The 13,551-nt window shown below is 43.1% G+C and overlaps 2 protein-coding genes across 2 annotated transcripts; both read right to left on the bottom strand.

Annotated features, from left to right (window-relative positions):
- Window positions 1-948: 948 nt before the first annotated feature.
- LOC132613032 (uncharacterized) lies at window positions 949-2,628 on the bottom strand. Its single transcript, XM_060327093.1, has 2 exons — window positions 2,113-2,628; window positions 949-1,020 (listed from the first exon to the last, which is right to left on the bottom strand). Exons 1-2 carry the CDS (start codon window positions 2,626-2,628, stop codon window positions 949-951), a joined length of 588 nt encoding a protein of 195 aa, XP_060183076.1.
- Window positions 2,629-6,923: 4,295 nt separating this feature from the next.
- On the bottom strand, window positions 6,924-9,104 carry LOC132613031 (uncharacterized). The gene has a single exon (XM_060327092.1). It carries the CDS (start codon window positions 9,102-9,104, stop codon window positions 6,924-6,926), a length of 2,181 nt encoding a protein of 726 aa, XP_060183075.1.
- Window positions 9,105-13,551: the final 4,447 nt, after the last annotated feature.

Raw genomic sequence — 13,551 nt, 5'->3', positions numbered from 1 at the left:
TCCTCAAAAGAAGTGACTTCTTAAATAATTGAAAGAAACTGATTGGCGAGCTAAAGCAGAGAGCGGATTCATTGACTCTAGCTTGTGAGTTTGATGTCCTCATCAAGCGGGGCGCCTCAGTTCGCTGTGGCAGAGTTAGTTCCACGCTGTATCGTGTTCATCTGTAAAAAATATAAAGATACATGTGCAGTTCAAAGTTATAATGTAATAATAACATAAGGAAATAAAGGAAGGGATTGTAGACAAACTAGAATTGAAAGCTCCGATTTGCGGAGCAACTGAAATGTAAAGCTTCCGACTGGCGGAGCAACTGTAATGTAAAGGCTCTCGGCTGGCGGAGCAACTGTAATGTAAAAGGCTCTCGACTGGCGGAGCAACTGTAATGTAAAGGCTCTCGACTGGCGGAGCAACTGTAATGTAAAGGCTCTCGACTGGCGGAGCAACTGTAATGTAAAGGCTCTCGGCTGGCGGAGCAACTGTAATGTAAAATTAAAAATCTCCGATTGGCGGAGCAACTGTAATGTAAAGAAAACCTATGATTGGCGGAGTAGTTGACAAAGTTGGACAGCGGTCCCCGATTGGTGGGGTAATTGGAGTTGTTAGACGACGCAATTAGATGGTATCGCTGACCAGCGAAGTTAGTCGCAGTTAGATTGTATCTTCAACCGGCGGAGTTAGTCGCAGTTAGATTGTATCTCCGATTAGTGAAGTTAGTCGCAGTTAGATTGTATCTCCGATTAGTGGAGTTATTTAACGCAGTTAGAAGGTAAATCTCCGATTGGCGGAGTTAGTCGCAGTTAGAAGGTAAATCTCCGATTGGCGGAGTTAGTCGCAGTTAGAAGGTAAATCTCCGATTGGCGGAGTTATTCAACACAGTTAGAAGGTAAATCTCAGATTGGTGGAGTTAGTCGCAGTTAGAAGGTAAATCTCCGATTGGCGGAGTTATTATTAAGGCATAAGGCTGCTACGGGGGCCCCCTATCTCTCGAATAATCGACCTTGACCCTGCTTCTGGAGACACCTGCAAAATTTAAATGGAACGTTTAGAGATGAATAAGTCAAGCTAACAAAACAAAATAGGAGAAGGTTATTTTGGCTCATGGTGTAGTGATGGATCTTGTGGCGCCTCCCCCGGAAGCTCGCTTCGATGTCATCTTGCCCTAATTCGTATCAATCCTGTATTCAAAGAAAAATTCTTAGTTTGGGAGGGGGTGTTGATTTGTGTCGATCGTGGCCCTAGCCTTGTCACTTGAATCCTTTGAGCTTCTTTGGTTGCGGAGATCTCTGTCGAGAGACTTGGTAGGTGGAAATGTACATAAATGTATTTTGAAAGAAAGAAAAAAAAATGGTTTTTTGGAAACCGGATATGCATGTATGTATACTACGTATAAATGCAATAAAACTCTATTATGACATGTTCCGAAACGCATTGAGCTTCTCCACTCTGATGCCTGCATCCAAACGGTGTCTTCACATAGTCTGTTCCTCTGATGACGCTTCTTCCCATTCAAATGTGTTGCGATGTCTTTGACGATGAGACCAATCCTAATCTATAGTTACATTACAAATAAAAGGTTTCCCAAGTGGTATGACCGAACCCTTTAGGTTGCCTACGTATCCCAAATAGGAATCAAGTCTGTACGTAGTTCGGGGGTACAAGAGAATGATATGTAATGTGATGTGACCGAGCCTGACTCAGGATGCCTACGTATCCAAATGGAATCAGGTCGTAACGTAGTTCAATTACAATAAAAAGGTAAAATAATGCAATGACCGAGCCTGACTCAGGCTGCCTACGTATCCAAACGGAATCAGGTCATGACGTAGTTCAATTACAATAGAAAAGAATATTAGTAAAGGGACCGAATCCGGTGGGGATTGCCTACGTATCCCACCAAGGGAAATCAGGTCGAATCGTAGTTCCAAGTTACATGAAGATAATGTTATTGGGATTTTCTATTACAAGAGACCGGACCCGATCTGGGTTGCCTACGTATCCCACCATGGGAAGTCAGAAGATAATGTAAATTACAACGGAAATGAAAAGCTAGCTTGGATGTCTTCAGATGTAGTACTTCTTGATCGAGTCTGAGTTGATGGGCTTCGTGCTTACCTTACCATCCATTTCTGCCAAAATCAATGCTCCTCCTGAAAGCACTCGATGAACCACGTATGGACCTTGCCAATTTGGTGCGAATTTCCCTTTAGCTTCGTCCTGATGAGGAAATATTCGCTTTAAAACCAACTGCCCTGGTTCGAATTTCCTAGGCCTTACTCTCTTGTTAAATGCCTTGGACATCCTGTTTTGATAAAGCTGACCGTGACAGACAGCGTCCATCCTTTTCTCATCAATGAGCATCAGCTGTTCGTGTCTGCTACGTACCCATTCTGCATCTTCCAAACCAACATCTTGGATAATCCTAAGAGAAGGTATCTCTACTTCTGCGGGTATCACAGCTTCGGAACCATAGACCAGCATATAGGGAGTTGCTCCTGTGGATGTTCTAGCGGTGGTGTGGTAACCAAGCAAAGCATATGGCAACTTTTCATGCCACTGCCTATGACTGTCTGTTATCTTCCTTAGGATCTTCTTGATGTTCTTATTTGCCGCCTCGACTGCTCCATTCATCTGTGGTTGATAAGCTGTAGAATTTCGGTGGGCAATCTTAAACTTTTCACAAGTTTCTCACATAAGATCGCTGTTGAGGTTGGCAGCATTATCTGTGATAATTGACTCTGGAATCCCAAATCGGCAAACTATATTGTTGCGAACAAAACCTGCTACCACCTTCTTTGTTACTGCCTTGTATGTCGAAGCTTCGACCCATTTAGTGAAATAATCGATGGCCACCAAGATGAAGCGATGCCCATTTGATGCAGGGGGTTCAATAGGTCCAATCACATCCATGCCCCAAGCGGCGAACGGCCAAGGGGAGCCCATTACATTGAGCTCATTTGGGGGAACTCGAATGAAATCTCCGTGAACTTGACATTGATGACACTTTTGCACATAGCGAATGCTGTCTCTTTCCATGGTCATCCAAAAGTATCCCGCTCGTAGAATCTTCTTTGCCAAAGTGAATCCGTTCATGTGAGGTCCACATGTTCCTGCGTGTACTTCTTCTAGCAACCTCTTCGCCTTTGTGGCATCCACACATCTTAGCAATCCCAGATCTGAAGTCCTCCTATATAGGATTTCTCCATTAAGGAAGAAGTGATTTGCCATTCTCCTCAAGGTCCGCTTCTGTTTGTTAGTTGCATTTTCCGGATATTCTCTCATCTCGAGCAACTTCTTAATGTCGTAGTACCATGGGTGGCCATCCAATTCCTCATCGACATGAAAGCAATATGCTGGCTGATCGTGCATTCCTACCTTGATAGGGTCGATGTAATTCTTGTCTGGATGTTGGATCATTGATGGCAATGTCGCAAGGGCATCCGCAAACTCATTTTGGATTCGAGGGACATGCTTGAAGTCAATCTCTCTGAACTGCTTGCACAACCCCTTCACGCAATGTAAGTATGGAAGAATTTTGACATTCTTGGTGGTCCATTCTCCTAGTACCTGACGAACCAATAGGTCAGAATCGCCTATCACCAAAAGTTCTTTGATGTTCATATCAATTGCCATCCTAAGCCCGAGGACGCAAGCTTCGTATTCCGCCATATTGTTCGTGCAGGGAAATCTGATCTTTGCCGAGATAGGGTAGTGCTGACCCGTCTTGGAAACCAAAACTGCTCCTATTTCGACTCCTTTGAAATTTGACGCTCCGTCAAAGAACATCCTCCATCCTGAATAAGGCTCTGAAATATCTTCCCCTGCGAACAGTACTTCCTCATCCGGAAAATAGGTTGTAAGCGGCTTGTATTCATTGTCTACCAGATTCTCTGCAAGGTGATCCGCCAATGCTTGTCCCTTGACGGCTTTCTGAGTTACGTACATGATATCAAATTCACTTAACAAGATCTGCCATTTCGCTAATTTCCCGGTGGGCATCGGCTTCTGGAAGATGTACTTGAGTGGATCCATCCTTGAGATCAAGTACGTGGTGTACGCAGATAGGTAGTGCCTCAACTTTTGTGCGATCCAAGTCAAAGCGCAGCACGTGAGTTCCAACAAAGTGTACCTCGCCTCGTACGGTGTGAATTTCTTGCTTAGGTAGTAAATGGCCTGCTCCCTTTTCCCTGTCTCATCGTGTTGTCCTAACACACATCCGAACGCGCCATCTAGTACGGATAAGTACAACAATAGAGGTTTTCCTGGTTCGGGCGGGACCAATACGGGTGGATTGGACAAGTACTCCTTGATTCTGTCGAAGGCCTTCTGACACTCTTCTGTCCATTTTGTAGCAGCATCTTTCTTCAGCAGCTTAAATATGGGTTCACAAATCACCGTTGACTGTGCGATGAATCGACTAATGTAATTGAGCCTTCCGAGGAAACTCATTACCTCTTTCTTGCTCTTCGGGGGAGGCAAGTCTTGGATTGCCTTAATTTTTGAAGGATCCAACTCTATACCTTTTCTACTAACAATGAATCCCAATAATTTTCCAGCAGGAACTCCAAACGCGCATTTTGCTGGATTCAACATCAAGTCATACCTCCGCAATCGTTCAAAGAACTTCCTTAGGTCAGTAAAATGATCTGAACTCCTCCGAGATTTGATAATGACATCGTCCACGTAGACTTCGATCTCCTTATGAATCATATCATGGAACAAAGTAGTCATGGCCCTCATGTAGGTCGCACCAGCATTCTTGAGGCCAAATGGCATTACTCGGTAGCAATACACTCCCCATGGAGTGGTAAACGCCATTTTCTCTGCATCATACTCATGCATCAAAATCTGATGATATCCTGCAAAGAAATCGACAAATGATTGCAACTCATGTTTTGCACAGTTATCGATGAGTATGTGGATGTTCGGAAGAGGGAAATCATCCTTAGGACTAGCTTTGTTGAGATCCCGATAATCCACACATATCCTGATTTTTCCGTCCTTCTTTGGGACGGGCATAATGTTGGGCAACCAGGAAGGATAGGTTGTAACCCTCACAATATTTGCTTCAATCTGCTTGGTGACTTCCTCTTTGATCGTCAAACTCAAATCGGGCTTGAACTTTCTTGGCTTTTGCTTGATCGGCGGGCAGGTGGGATCAGTTGGTAGTCTATGAGAGACGATGTCGGTGCTCAGCCCGGGCATGTCGTCGTAGGACCAAGCAAATACGTCAACATACCGCTTAAGCAATTCCAACAGTTCCTGCTTCCGTTCGGCTTCTAAGTGTATGCTGATCCGAGTTTCCTTCACTGTTTCGTCATCTCCCAAGTTAACTATCTCAGTTTCATCCAAGTTCGGCTTCTTTTGATTCTCGAGTTGCTCGATCTCTTGCATAAGATTCTCAGGCATCATGTTTTCGTTGTATTCCTCATAATCTTGTTCGTCGCTTGTACTTTGCTCAATGGTTTCGTTACATGTCATAGTCATAGAACGAATATTTTTACTAGTTTGAGTGCTGAAAAAGAAAGGCGAATATAAGTAAGATATGCTATTTTAACAGAAAAAATAAAAAATGCATTTTTATTAAAGAAAGGCAAGTATAAGTAAGATATGCTATTTTAATAGAAAAATAAAAATGCATTTTCATTAAAGAAGCATTCAAGGCTTTTAAAGAAAAAGGCAGATGACAAAAGAGCACAGGCATGATTCAAGCCTCAATTGATCATGCTATTTTGCAAACAAACTACAATTCCACACTAACAAGACTCCCGGCGAACCAAGGATGGGCTGACAGTCCAATTCTGCAAGATCTCTCCTGGTTCGGCATCACGAATGGTCGGTGTCTCGACATCTGCTTCAGTTTCCCCGCAATACTCCTCAACCATTCTCACGAACAGGTTCCCCATTCCTTCTACGATATCTTCATCGACCTCTGGCACAATCATCTGACCCTGGACAGGAACTTGTTCTGGCACAAAGACCCTCTTGGTGCCGCTAGTTTCTCCAAACATAGGATCATACCCGAGCCCAAAAGTACCCTTCTGTTTCTTCAGTTGTATTGGTTCAATTATGCCATCAGATTTCGGGCCTAACCCAGACTTTGGCTGGTAACCGTACTTCAACATCTCTGACGCTACCATCTTTGCTATGCTTGGCATCTTTATTTCATCAGATCCCACTATTTCCCCTATTTTCACAGCTTGCATGATTTCTACAGCATGAAAGGTGGCTCCATCTAATTCTCCCATTTCTTCAATAACCGGAATAGAGCGTTCGGAATAAACGGGGTGACTAAGTTCCCCCTGAACTACGATTTTCTCCCAGCCCCATTCGAATTTCAAACACTGATGCAAAGTGGAAGGAACGGCTCCAGCCATATGGACCCATGGCCTTCCTAACAACAAATTGTAAGTTGATGATATGTCCATCACTTGAAAAAGGATCTGGAATTCCACGGGCCCGACCTGCAACTGTAGACAGATTTCTCCAATGACACCCCTTTGTGTCCCGTCAAAGGCTCGGACCTTCATACGACTTTCTTTCATTTCTCTCGTGTCCATCTTCAAACTTCTCAGGGTGTTGAGAGGGAAAATGTTACACCCTGAACCTCCATCGACAAGTACCCTAGATACAAACTTATCTCTGCACCTCACGGTGATGTGAAGTGCCTTGTTGTGTTCTGTTCCTTCTGGTGGAAGCTCATCATCGCGGAAAGAAATCTTGCTTACTTCGACTATCTGCCCGATCGCTGCGGCCAGAGTTTCACTCGTCGTCTCATTCGATATGCTGACTCCACTCAATACCTTAACTAAAGCGTCCCTGTGGGCTTCAGAACTCATCAACAAAGACATAATCGATATTTGGGCAAGTGTCTTCTTCAACTGTTCCCCAACTGAATAACCTTTGGTCTGCATCTTCTTCCAGAATTATGCTGCCTCGGTATCAGTAATGTTTCTCCTTTGATGGTGCTCTTTGCCTGAACTTCCTTTGTTTAAATCCTCCGGGACATAACATCTCCCTGACCTTGTCATTCCATGGGCGACTGCAGTTTCCATCATCTTAGCCTTCCCTTTCGATTGATAGTCCCATGGGACTGCCCTGGAATCATAATCGTGCTTACTTGCTACAACAGTGGTCACCACGGATTTTGGTTGGTATGTCTGGACAACTACTGGTGCCCTCAATTGTACTGTGATGATGGGAGCAGTTGGCGATGTTACGACAAATGACTCTGTGTTTCCAACGGGCACAATGGTTCCCTCCAAGTCATATTCCTCATCAAATGATATCATATTAACTGCCTGGTTTCCATGATTTGGTAGTGGGTTGTTGTTCACATTCGGGGGTGCTATTGTGCATTGAATTGCTCCACTCCTGATCAAAGCTTCGACCTGATTTTTCAAACCAAAGCATTCCTCGGTGTCATGTCCTTGAATTCCCGAGTGATATGCGCAACGTTTGTTCCCATCAAAGTTTCGAGGAATTGGGTCCGGAATTCTTCTTTCGATTGGTTGCAACAATCCTGCTGTTATCAATCTTTCAAATAACCGGGCTAAAGGTTCGGCTATAGGGGTGTAGGTTCGGGTATTTCTGACTTCGGGAGTTGGGCGAGGTCTTGGGGCATATGGTGGTCTATTTTGGTGGATGGGTGCTTGGATAGGGGTGTAAGGTCTTGGAAGATTTGGGTAAGTGGGGGCTCGTGGTGGGTTGTAATGTGGTTGGGCGTTATAAGCTGGGTATGAGACATAAGGGGCATGAGCAAAGATTTGGGGGTTTGTGGGGTATGGGCGAGATGACTCTCCTCGCCGGTAGTAAGGCGTGATATTGGATATGTCCTCCTTCTTTTTCTTAATTCCGCTAATGGAACCTGACTGTACGACTTTGCTTGCGGCTTGTAGCGCGACCATTGATTGAATCTTTCCAGACTTGATTCCTTCCTCCAAAAAGTCTCCCATTTTGACCAAATCTGCGAACTTTTGGCCCATTGATCCCATCATCTTTTCAAAGTAGATGCTTTCCTGAGCTCGAATGAAATACTTGCTGAGCTCGCTTTCGTCCAATGGGGGCATAACTCGGGCAGCCTCAATTCTCCAACGTCTTGCGTAATCCTGGAATGATTTGGTCGCCTTCTTCTGTATGTTGCTCAGAGAAAATCTGTCCGGTGTGATCTCAGTGTTAAATCCGAAGCGATTCATGAAATCCCCAGCCATATCTTGCCAGTCGCTCCATTTGCGAGGATCTTGGCGAGTATACCAAGTGAGCGCCTCTCCTGACAAGCTTCTAATAAACAATTTCATCCTCAATTTCTCGTTCCTTCCCACCCCAACTAACTTGTCGCAGTAGGCCCTTAAATGTGCATGAGGATCACCTGTCCCGTCAAAATTATCAAACTTAGGGGGTTTGTAACCTACTGGCATGCCAATATCCGGGTGTATGCACAGATCATCATAATCCAAACTCTCACATCCCCGGGTGACTCGCATGTTCCCCATTTCTTTCCTTAGATTGTGCAGCTGGTTCATGATTGATTCGTCTTCTCCTATTTTGGCATTTCTTTCCATTTCTGCATATTGATCCACCTCGATCGGGACCCTGACTGTGACAGGAGCGGTAAAGGTTGGAGCCCCGACTGCATATACCGGTGGCACATGTTGCTCGTAAGAAGTGTCAACGTGTGCCGTTGGTATGTGCTGTACGGTGGGGTAAGTAGGTGCAGTAGCAGTTTGGGTTGATAGTGGGTTTTGTGGAGTATGGGTGTAGTCAGGGACGTAAGGGGTTTGTTTAGGCAAATTTGGTACATTTGCTGGAGTGACTGGAGGTAGGTTAGAAAAAGAAAGGGGTATCGGAGGTGGGCGTGTAGATGGAGGAAAGTGTTCAGGAACCGGCGAATCCAAAGACGAAAAGTGAGGTGGGTTTGGGAAAGCAGTCACAGTGAGATGGGTCAGGTCCCGAACTTGGCGGAGCTCTCCTCTTAGTTCGTCAAGTTGTAGCTTTAGCAAGGCGATCTCTTCTTCATCGTTCAGATTGATCCTCTCTCTTGAGCTTTCTGGGTTTTCACTTGTTATGTTAAGATTAGCAGTTGGGTTGACTTCGTTGGTGATAGTCATTTTTCCCTTAGATCTCAAATTGTAGTGTGACTCGGCCAGTTTGAAGATCGACACAAATCAACCTCTGTTGGGGGATAAAAGTAAAATGAAGACAATTTGGAAAACAAAAGTTAGTCCGGGAGGCTTTTAGAAAGAGTAGAGTAACACATTTGATCACATAATTATGCCAAGTCGACGTGCAAACAAGCGTGTCCTAATTGTGGAGCCTCTTTTTGCCAGAGGTAAGCCTACGTTACACACAAGTTGATGATGATGATCCTTTTCGACACATTTTGTGATTTTTTAGAACAAACATAACTTCCATTCCAACAAAAGGTAGCTCAAGTGCTTACAAGGATAGGCCTATGGCAGCTTGAAATGAGGGAACACAAAAGGGGGTGGCCATAAAGGCATACAAGAGGAATGGGTCGATGGAAATTAAAAAATGAAAGGGCGGCCACAAGGGCGTACAAAGGGATTAGGCCATACGACACTCTTTTGGGATGTAAATAAAACAAAAAAAAGGGGGAAAGAAAAATAGTCTAGGGCCATGTCGGTCCGTCATTGTCATCCCTTTCATATGCTGGATCATAATCAGGCCCTGGGTCGTACTCAGGTTCTTCCACTGTGTCTGTCCAACCTGCCTCTGGATCATACTCAGGTCCTTCCTCTATACCATGTACTGTAGGTCTGTGCTCGGACTGCACTTCCATATCCTCCTTGGAAGGTCCGGCCGGAGTATACTCGGGTGATTTCTCAGGCTCTATCTCTATTGCAAGGTCACGTTCTGCTTCCCACTCTGGATCTTCCTCCGGATCCTCCTCCATTGGTTCGTCTGACTCCGCCGGGTCCTTCTCTTCTACCAACTGTATCAAATGGTTTACTGAACCCGGAACTACCTGCCTGTACATGTCATTGTTGACGTTCATGAGGGGCAGTACCTCAACTGTAAGCCAGTCGGCTACATCATAGTCTGTGAACCCGTCGAATCCGTCTTCGGTCGGTAGAAGTGCCAGGCCTCCCACATTATACCAGGCATAATACTCGGGTGTGCACCAACTCTCGTTTCCCATACCAATCGTGATCATGTTCAACCATTCTCTTTGTAGGTTTCTTACTCGTGCCATGGGAACCAACCTATCATAGTTACCTTCATGCAATGCCATGCGGACCAGACTGGGACATCCTGTGTGACTCCAAACTGTCTCAAGGCTCTGAGGGGCGCGTAAGGCTGAATCCCGTCCAACCCGATTAGCTCGATGAAATATAGATTTGCAGTTCTCACCAAAGGTCTCCCTGACAGCCAGGGGTATTTCCACTGAACAACATCTCCCGTGAGCGGTACCAAGAATGTGCACCACTCTTCTGCACCTGTAGGTTCAGGCCAGTACCTCATTCTTTCCGTATGGCTCTGAATTCTGCTACGAGCATCTATGCAATAATCCATGATAGGGGGGCGAGTATAGAAGTGTTCCACAGCCCATAACTGCAGCAAGAGATTACAACCCTCAAAAAGTTATGCCCTCTTGAACGGGCCGATAGAGCTCGAAGCATTTCCGCGAGAATCATAGGGACCAATGTCAATTCATCCGGTCCCGAGAAGATATTCATAACAGGTGGCAAAAGGTTGATATTGATTCGGTAGGCTCTCTTCGGGAAGACCAAGATTCCCAACAAGGCTATGGCGAAGACTCGTGGCCGCATTTTCTCCCACCTTCCGCGGTCGCATGCGAACTCACCTTGATGTCGCTCAAAGCTTTCTCGACGCCCAAATCTCTGAAACAGAAAGTCGAACTTCACTCTATCATTTTCCACGTTCCTCTGGACTGGGTAGACATTAAATCCCAAAATGTGCAAGAATTTCTCTCCTGATATGAAGGATGGTAGCACCGGCATTCTCCCCTCAAATGGCAAGTCGGTGAATCCACAGATTTCCTCTAGAGTAGGGGTCATCCCGAAATCTAAAAAATTGAAGGTTACACTGGCGGGATCCCAAAATTCTATCAGCAGCTTGGTGAGAGTTTTGTTGGCTTGGATACCTATTAGCGACATCAACGACCCCAGGTGTTGCTTGACTTCCTCCCCGTGTGCCACTCTTATGTTCCTCCACCAAGTTTGCAGGTCGTGAGGAGGTGAGACTATCATTTGAATGTTTGGTAGGTTTTGGTTGATTTCCATCTAAAAAAGAAGGGTAAAGGTTATGATAAGTATTGTTTGTTAAAAAAAATCATCTTGTGTCTTTTAAGGATCATTTCATCAATTCACATAAAGGGTTATGTCATTCAGGTTTCGAACCTTTTGACAAAAGGGTGGATTCCTAATTTGCAGGGACAATACCTTGGATTGTCCTGCCTAAGGTGTATGCAGCATGACTTATTTTTTCTAGAATAAGATTTTTTCCTAAAAAGTTCAGAGTGGGACTGAATGTCTGCGAGAAGGTAAGTAGTAAACTACCGCACCGACTCTGAAACTAGAGAATCCAAAGAAGGGGTGGAGGTGTGTCAGACAACACCTCGCGTGAACCACAGTGTGTGTAAGTGTACGGCCAAAGACTCGATAGAAAGTGCAATGACATTGTAAGGAAAGCGGTAAACAAATAGTGTTTTCTCAAACAAATAAGGAGCACAAGTTTGGCTTTGGCTTGCGTCCTTTCAAATATAGCAATGTAGAAACTCATAAATAATAGGCGATAAAATAAATAAACAAACATCCTTCGAGTATCTACTTCTTAAACTAAGTCTACTAAAGTCAAAACCTAAGGTATGTCCCCAGCAAAGTCGCCATTCTGTCATGCCCTATTTTTAACGGGTTAAAACTAGTTCACAACTTATGACTATGTTTCCTCTGGTTTTGTAAATTTCAGAGTCGCCACCTAATTTTAGGGAATATTAGGAAACCATTTGTGGAAAATGTAAACTCCATTTTTTAGTCTTTGAAACCTGTGAGATTCTAGGTAAGGGTTTTATTTACCCCGAGGGGAAGGTATTAGGCATCCCTCAGAGCCTATCCGAAGACAGTCTTTAAACTTAGTCTAATTAACACTAGAGGGGAATTATTTAATTATTTATTATCACCTATTTAAAGAATTGCGGAAAAAGAAAACTACTCTCTCAAAGCTATTTGTATAAAAAAAAAACGTTTTTAACGTAATTGTAGCTATGTGAGTAAATGCATAGATAAAGGAAGTAGTTAATGCTAATGTGTGCATGAGGAAAGTATGTATGACATTTAATTTATATGAGAATAGTAAGTGTCATATAGAATAAGGAGATGTATATTTTTTTTAAACAAGAAAATAATCTACATACGTGATAGTATATCCTAGGTGAATACTAAAAAATAATTATGATGACACGATAATACAATAGGTATACATATAATGAAAATACGACCAAGGGAATTAAATAAAAAATAAAAAATAAGATAGTACAGATATGGTATGCGTATATGAAAATAGTATGTTGGTATACCCATAATTAATACAAGATGTAAAATTATATGTATTAGGAATATATATCGTTTTCAAAAGAGTTATGTATGTATGTTTTGGAAGATGAGGTATAATGTGACTGTCGTATACAATGTATACTAAAGATAAGTATTTATAATATAATGTACATACGTATGCATGTGATGAGAAAATGATTAAAGGTATTTAAAAGATTTTTATTTTTTCGGTCAATTTCCTTTAGTCGGAAATCACTTTAACCTGGCACACAAAAGATGAGAAAAAAAAAAAAACATGGGCAATTATTATTTCTAACACGTGTAAGCCAAGATTAATTATTCAAGGGGAGAGGAAAAGTAGTGACTAAATTTACCATCATACTAACTATTTTCCATAAGTTCCTACGTAAGCGAGAAACGAATGTGCTACAAATACAATCCATAAAAAGTGTTAGTCAAGAATATAAACATGTATATACATGATAGCACGAAGACACGAAATTTAAAGAGAGGAAGGGAGACGGAGACGCTAGACACGAGCAATTAAATCCTGCAACTGCGGTTCTCTGATATGGGCAGAATCCGGAGTTGCCATAACTCCAAATGCTCCCAAGGTTCCTCATGAAAAAAAAAAAAAGATAAAGATAAGGATTAGAAACAATTCTCAACAAGGAAAAAGGAATCTATATAACTTAAATTAATGAGAGCTAGATAAAAGAATCAAGACGACAGTACTAGCAAGCTGTTCTAAAACAGTTTGTTCAATTTTTTTTTTCCAGCAAGATACCAAAAGTGCTAGCAAGCTGCTCTTTAAAATGCAGCCACTGTTGGGCTTCAAACTGCCTTAAGATATGCTATTTTTTTTTTCAAAATGCAACAATAATTTGGCTTAAAAGTGCAGCGACAATCTGCTCCAAATGCAGCCAACAGGCAACCCCAAAAATGTTTAAAAATGTGGCATTTTCACCCTAAAAAACATAGCAATCAGTTGGCCAAAATACACTCAGTAAATCAGTCCTAA

The sequence above is a fragment of the Lycium barbarum genome, chromosome 10 (genome assembly GCF_019175385.1).
Source record: "Lycium barbarum isolate Lr01 chromosome 10, ASM1917538v2, whole genome shotgun sequence".
Taxonomy (NCBI): domain Eukaryota; kingdom Viridiplantae; phylum Streptophyta; class Magnoliopsida; order Solanales; family Solanaceae; genus Lycium; species Lycium barbarum.
Note: the sequence above shows the minus strand (reverse complement) of the source record. Positions and strands in the feature narration are given on the sequence as shown.

What these genes read in the sequence shown, in the direction of transcription:
- LOC132613031 (XM_060327092.1), bottom strand. Translation starts at nt 9,104, where the DNA reads ATGACTATCACCAACGAAGTCAACCCAACTGCTAATCTTAACATAACA.
- LOC132613032 (XM_060327093.1), bottom strand. Translation starts at nt 2,628, where the DNA reads ATGAATGGAGCAGTCGAGGCGGCAAATAAGAACATCAAGAAGATCCTA. An exon ending in TGGCAGAAATGGATGGTAAG is followed by an intron (nt 1,021 to 2,112) that starts GTAAGCACGAAG and finishes TAAATTTTGCAG; the next exon opens with GTGTCTCCAGAAGCAGGGTC.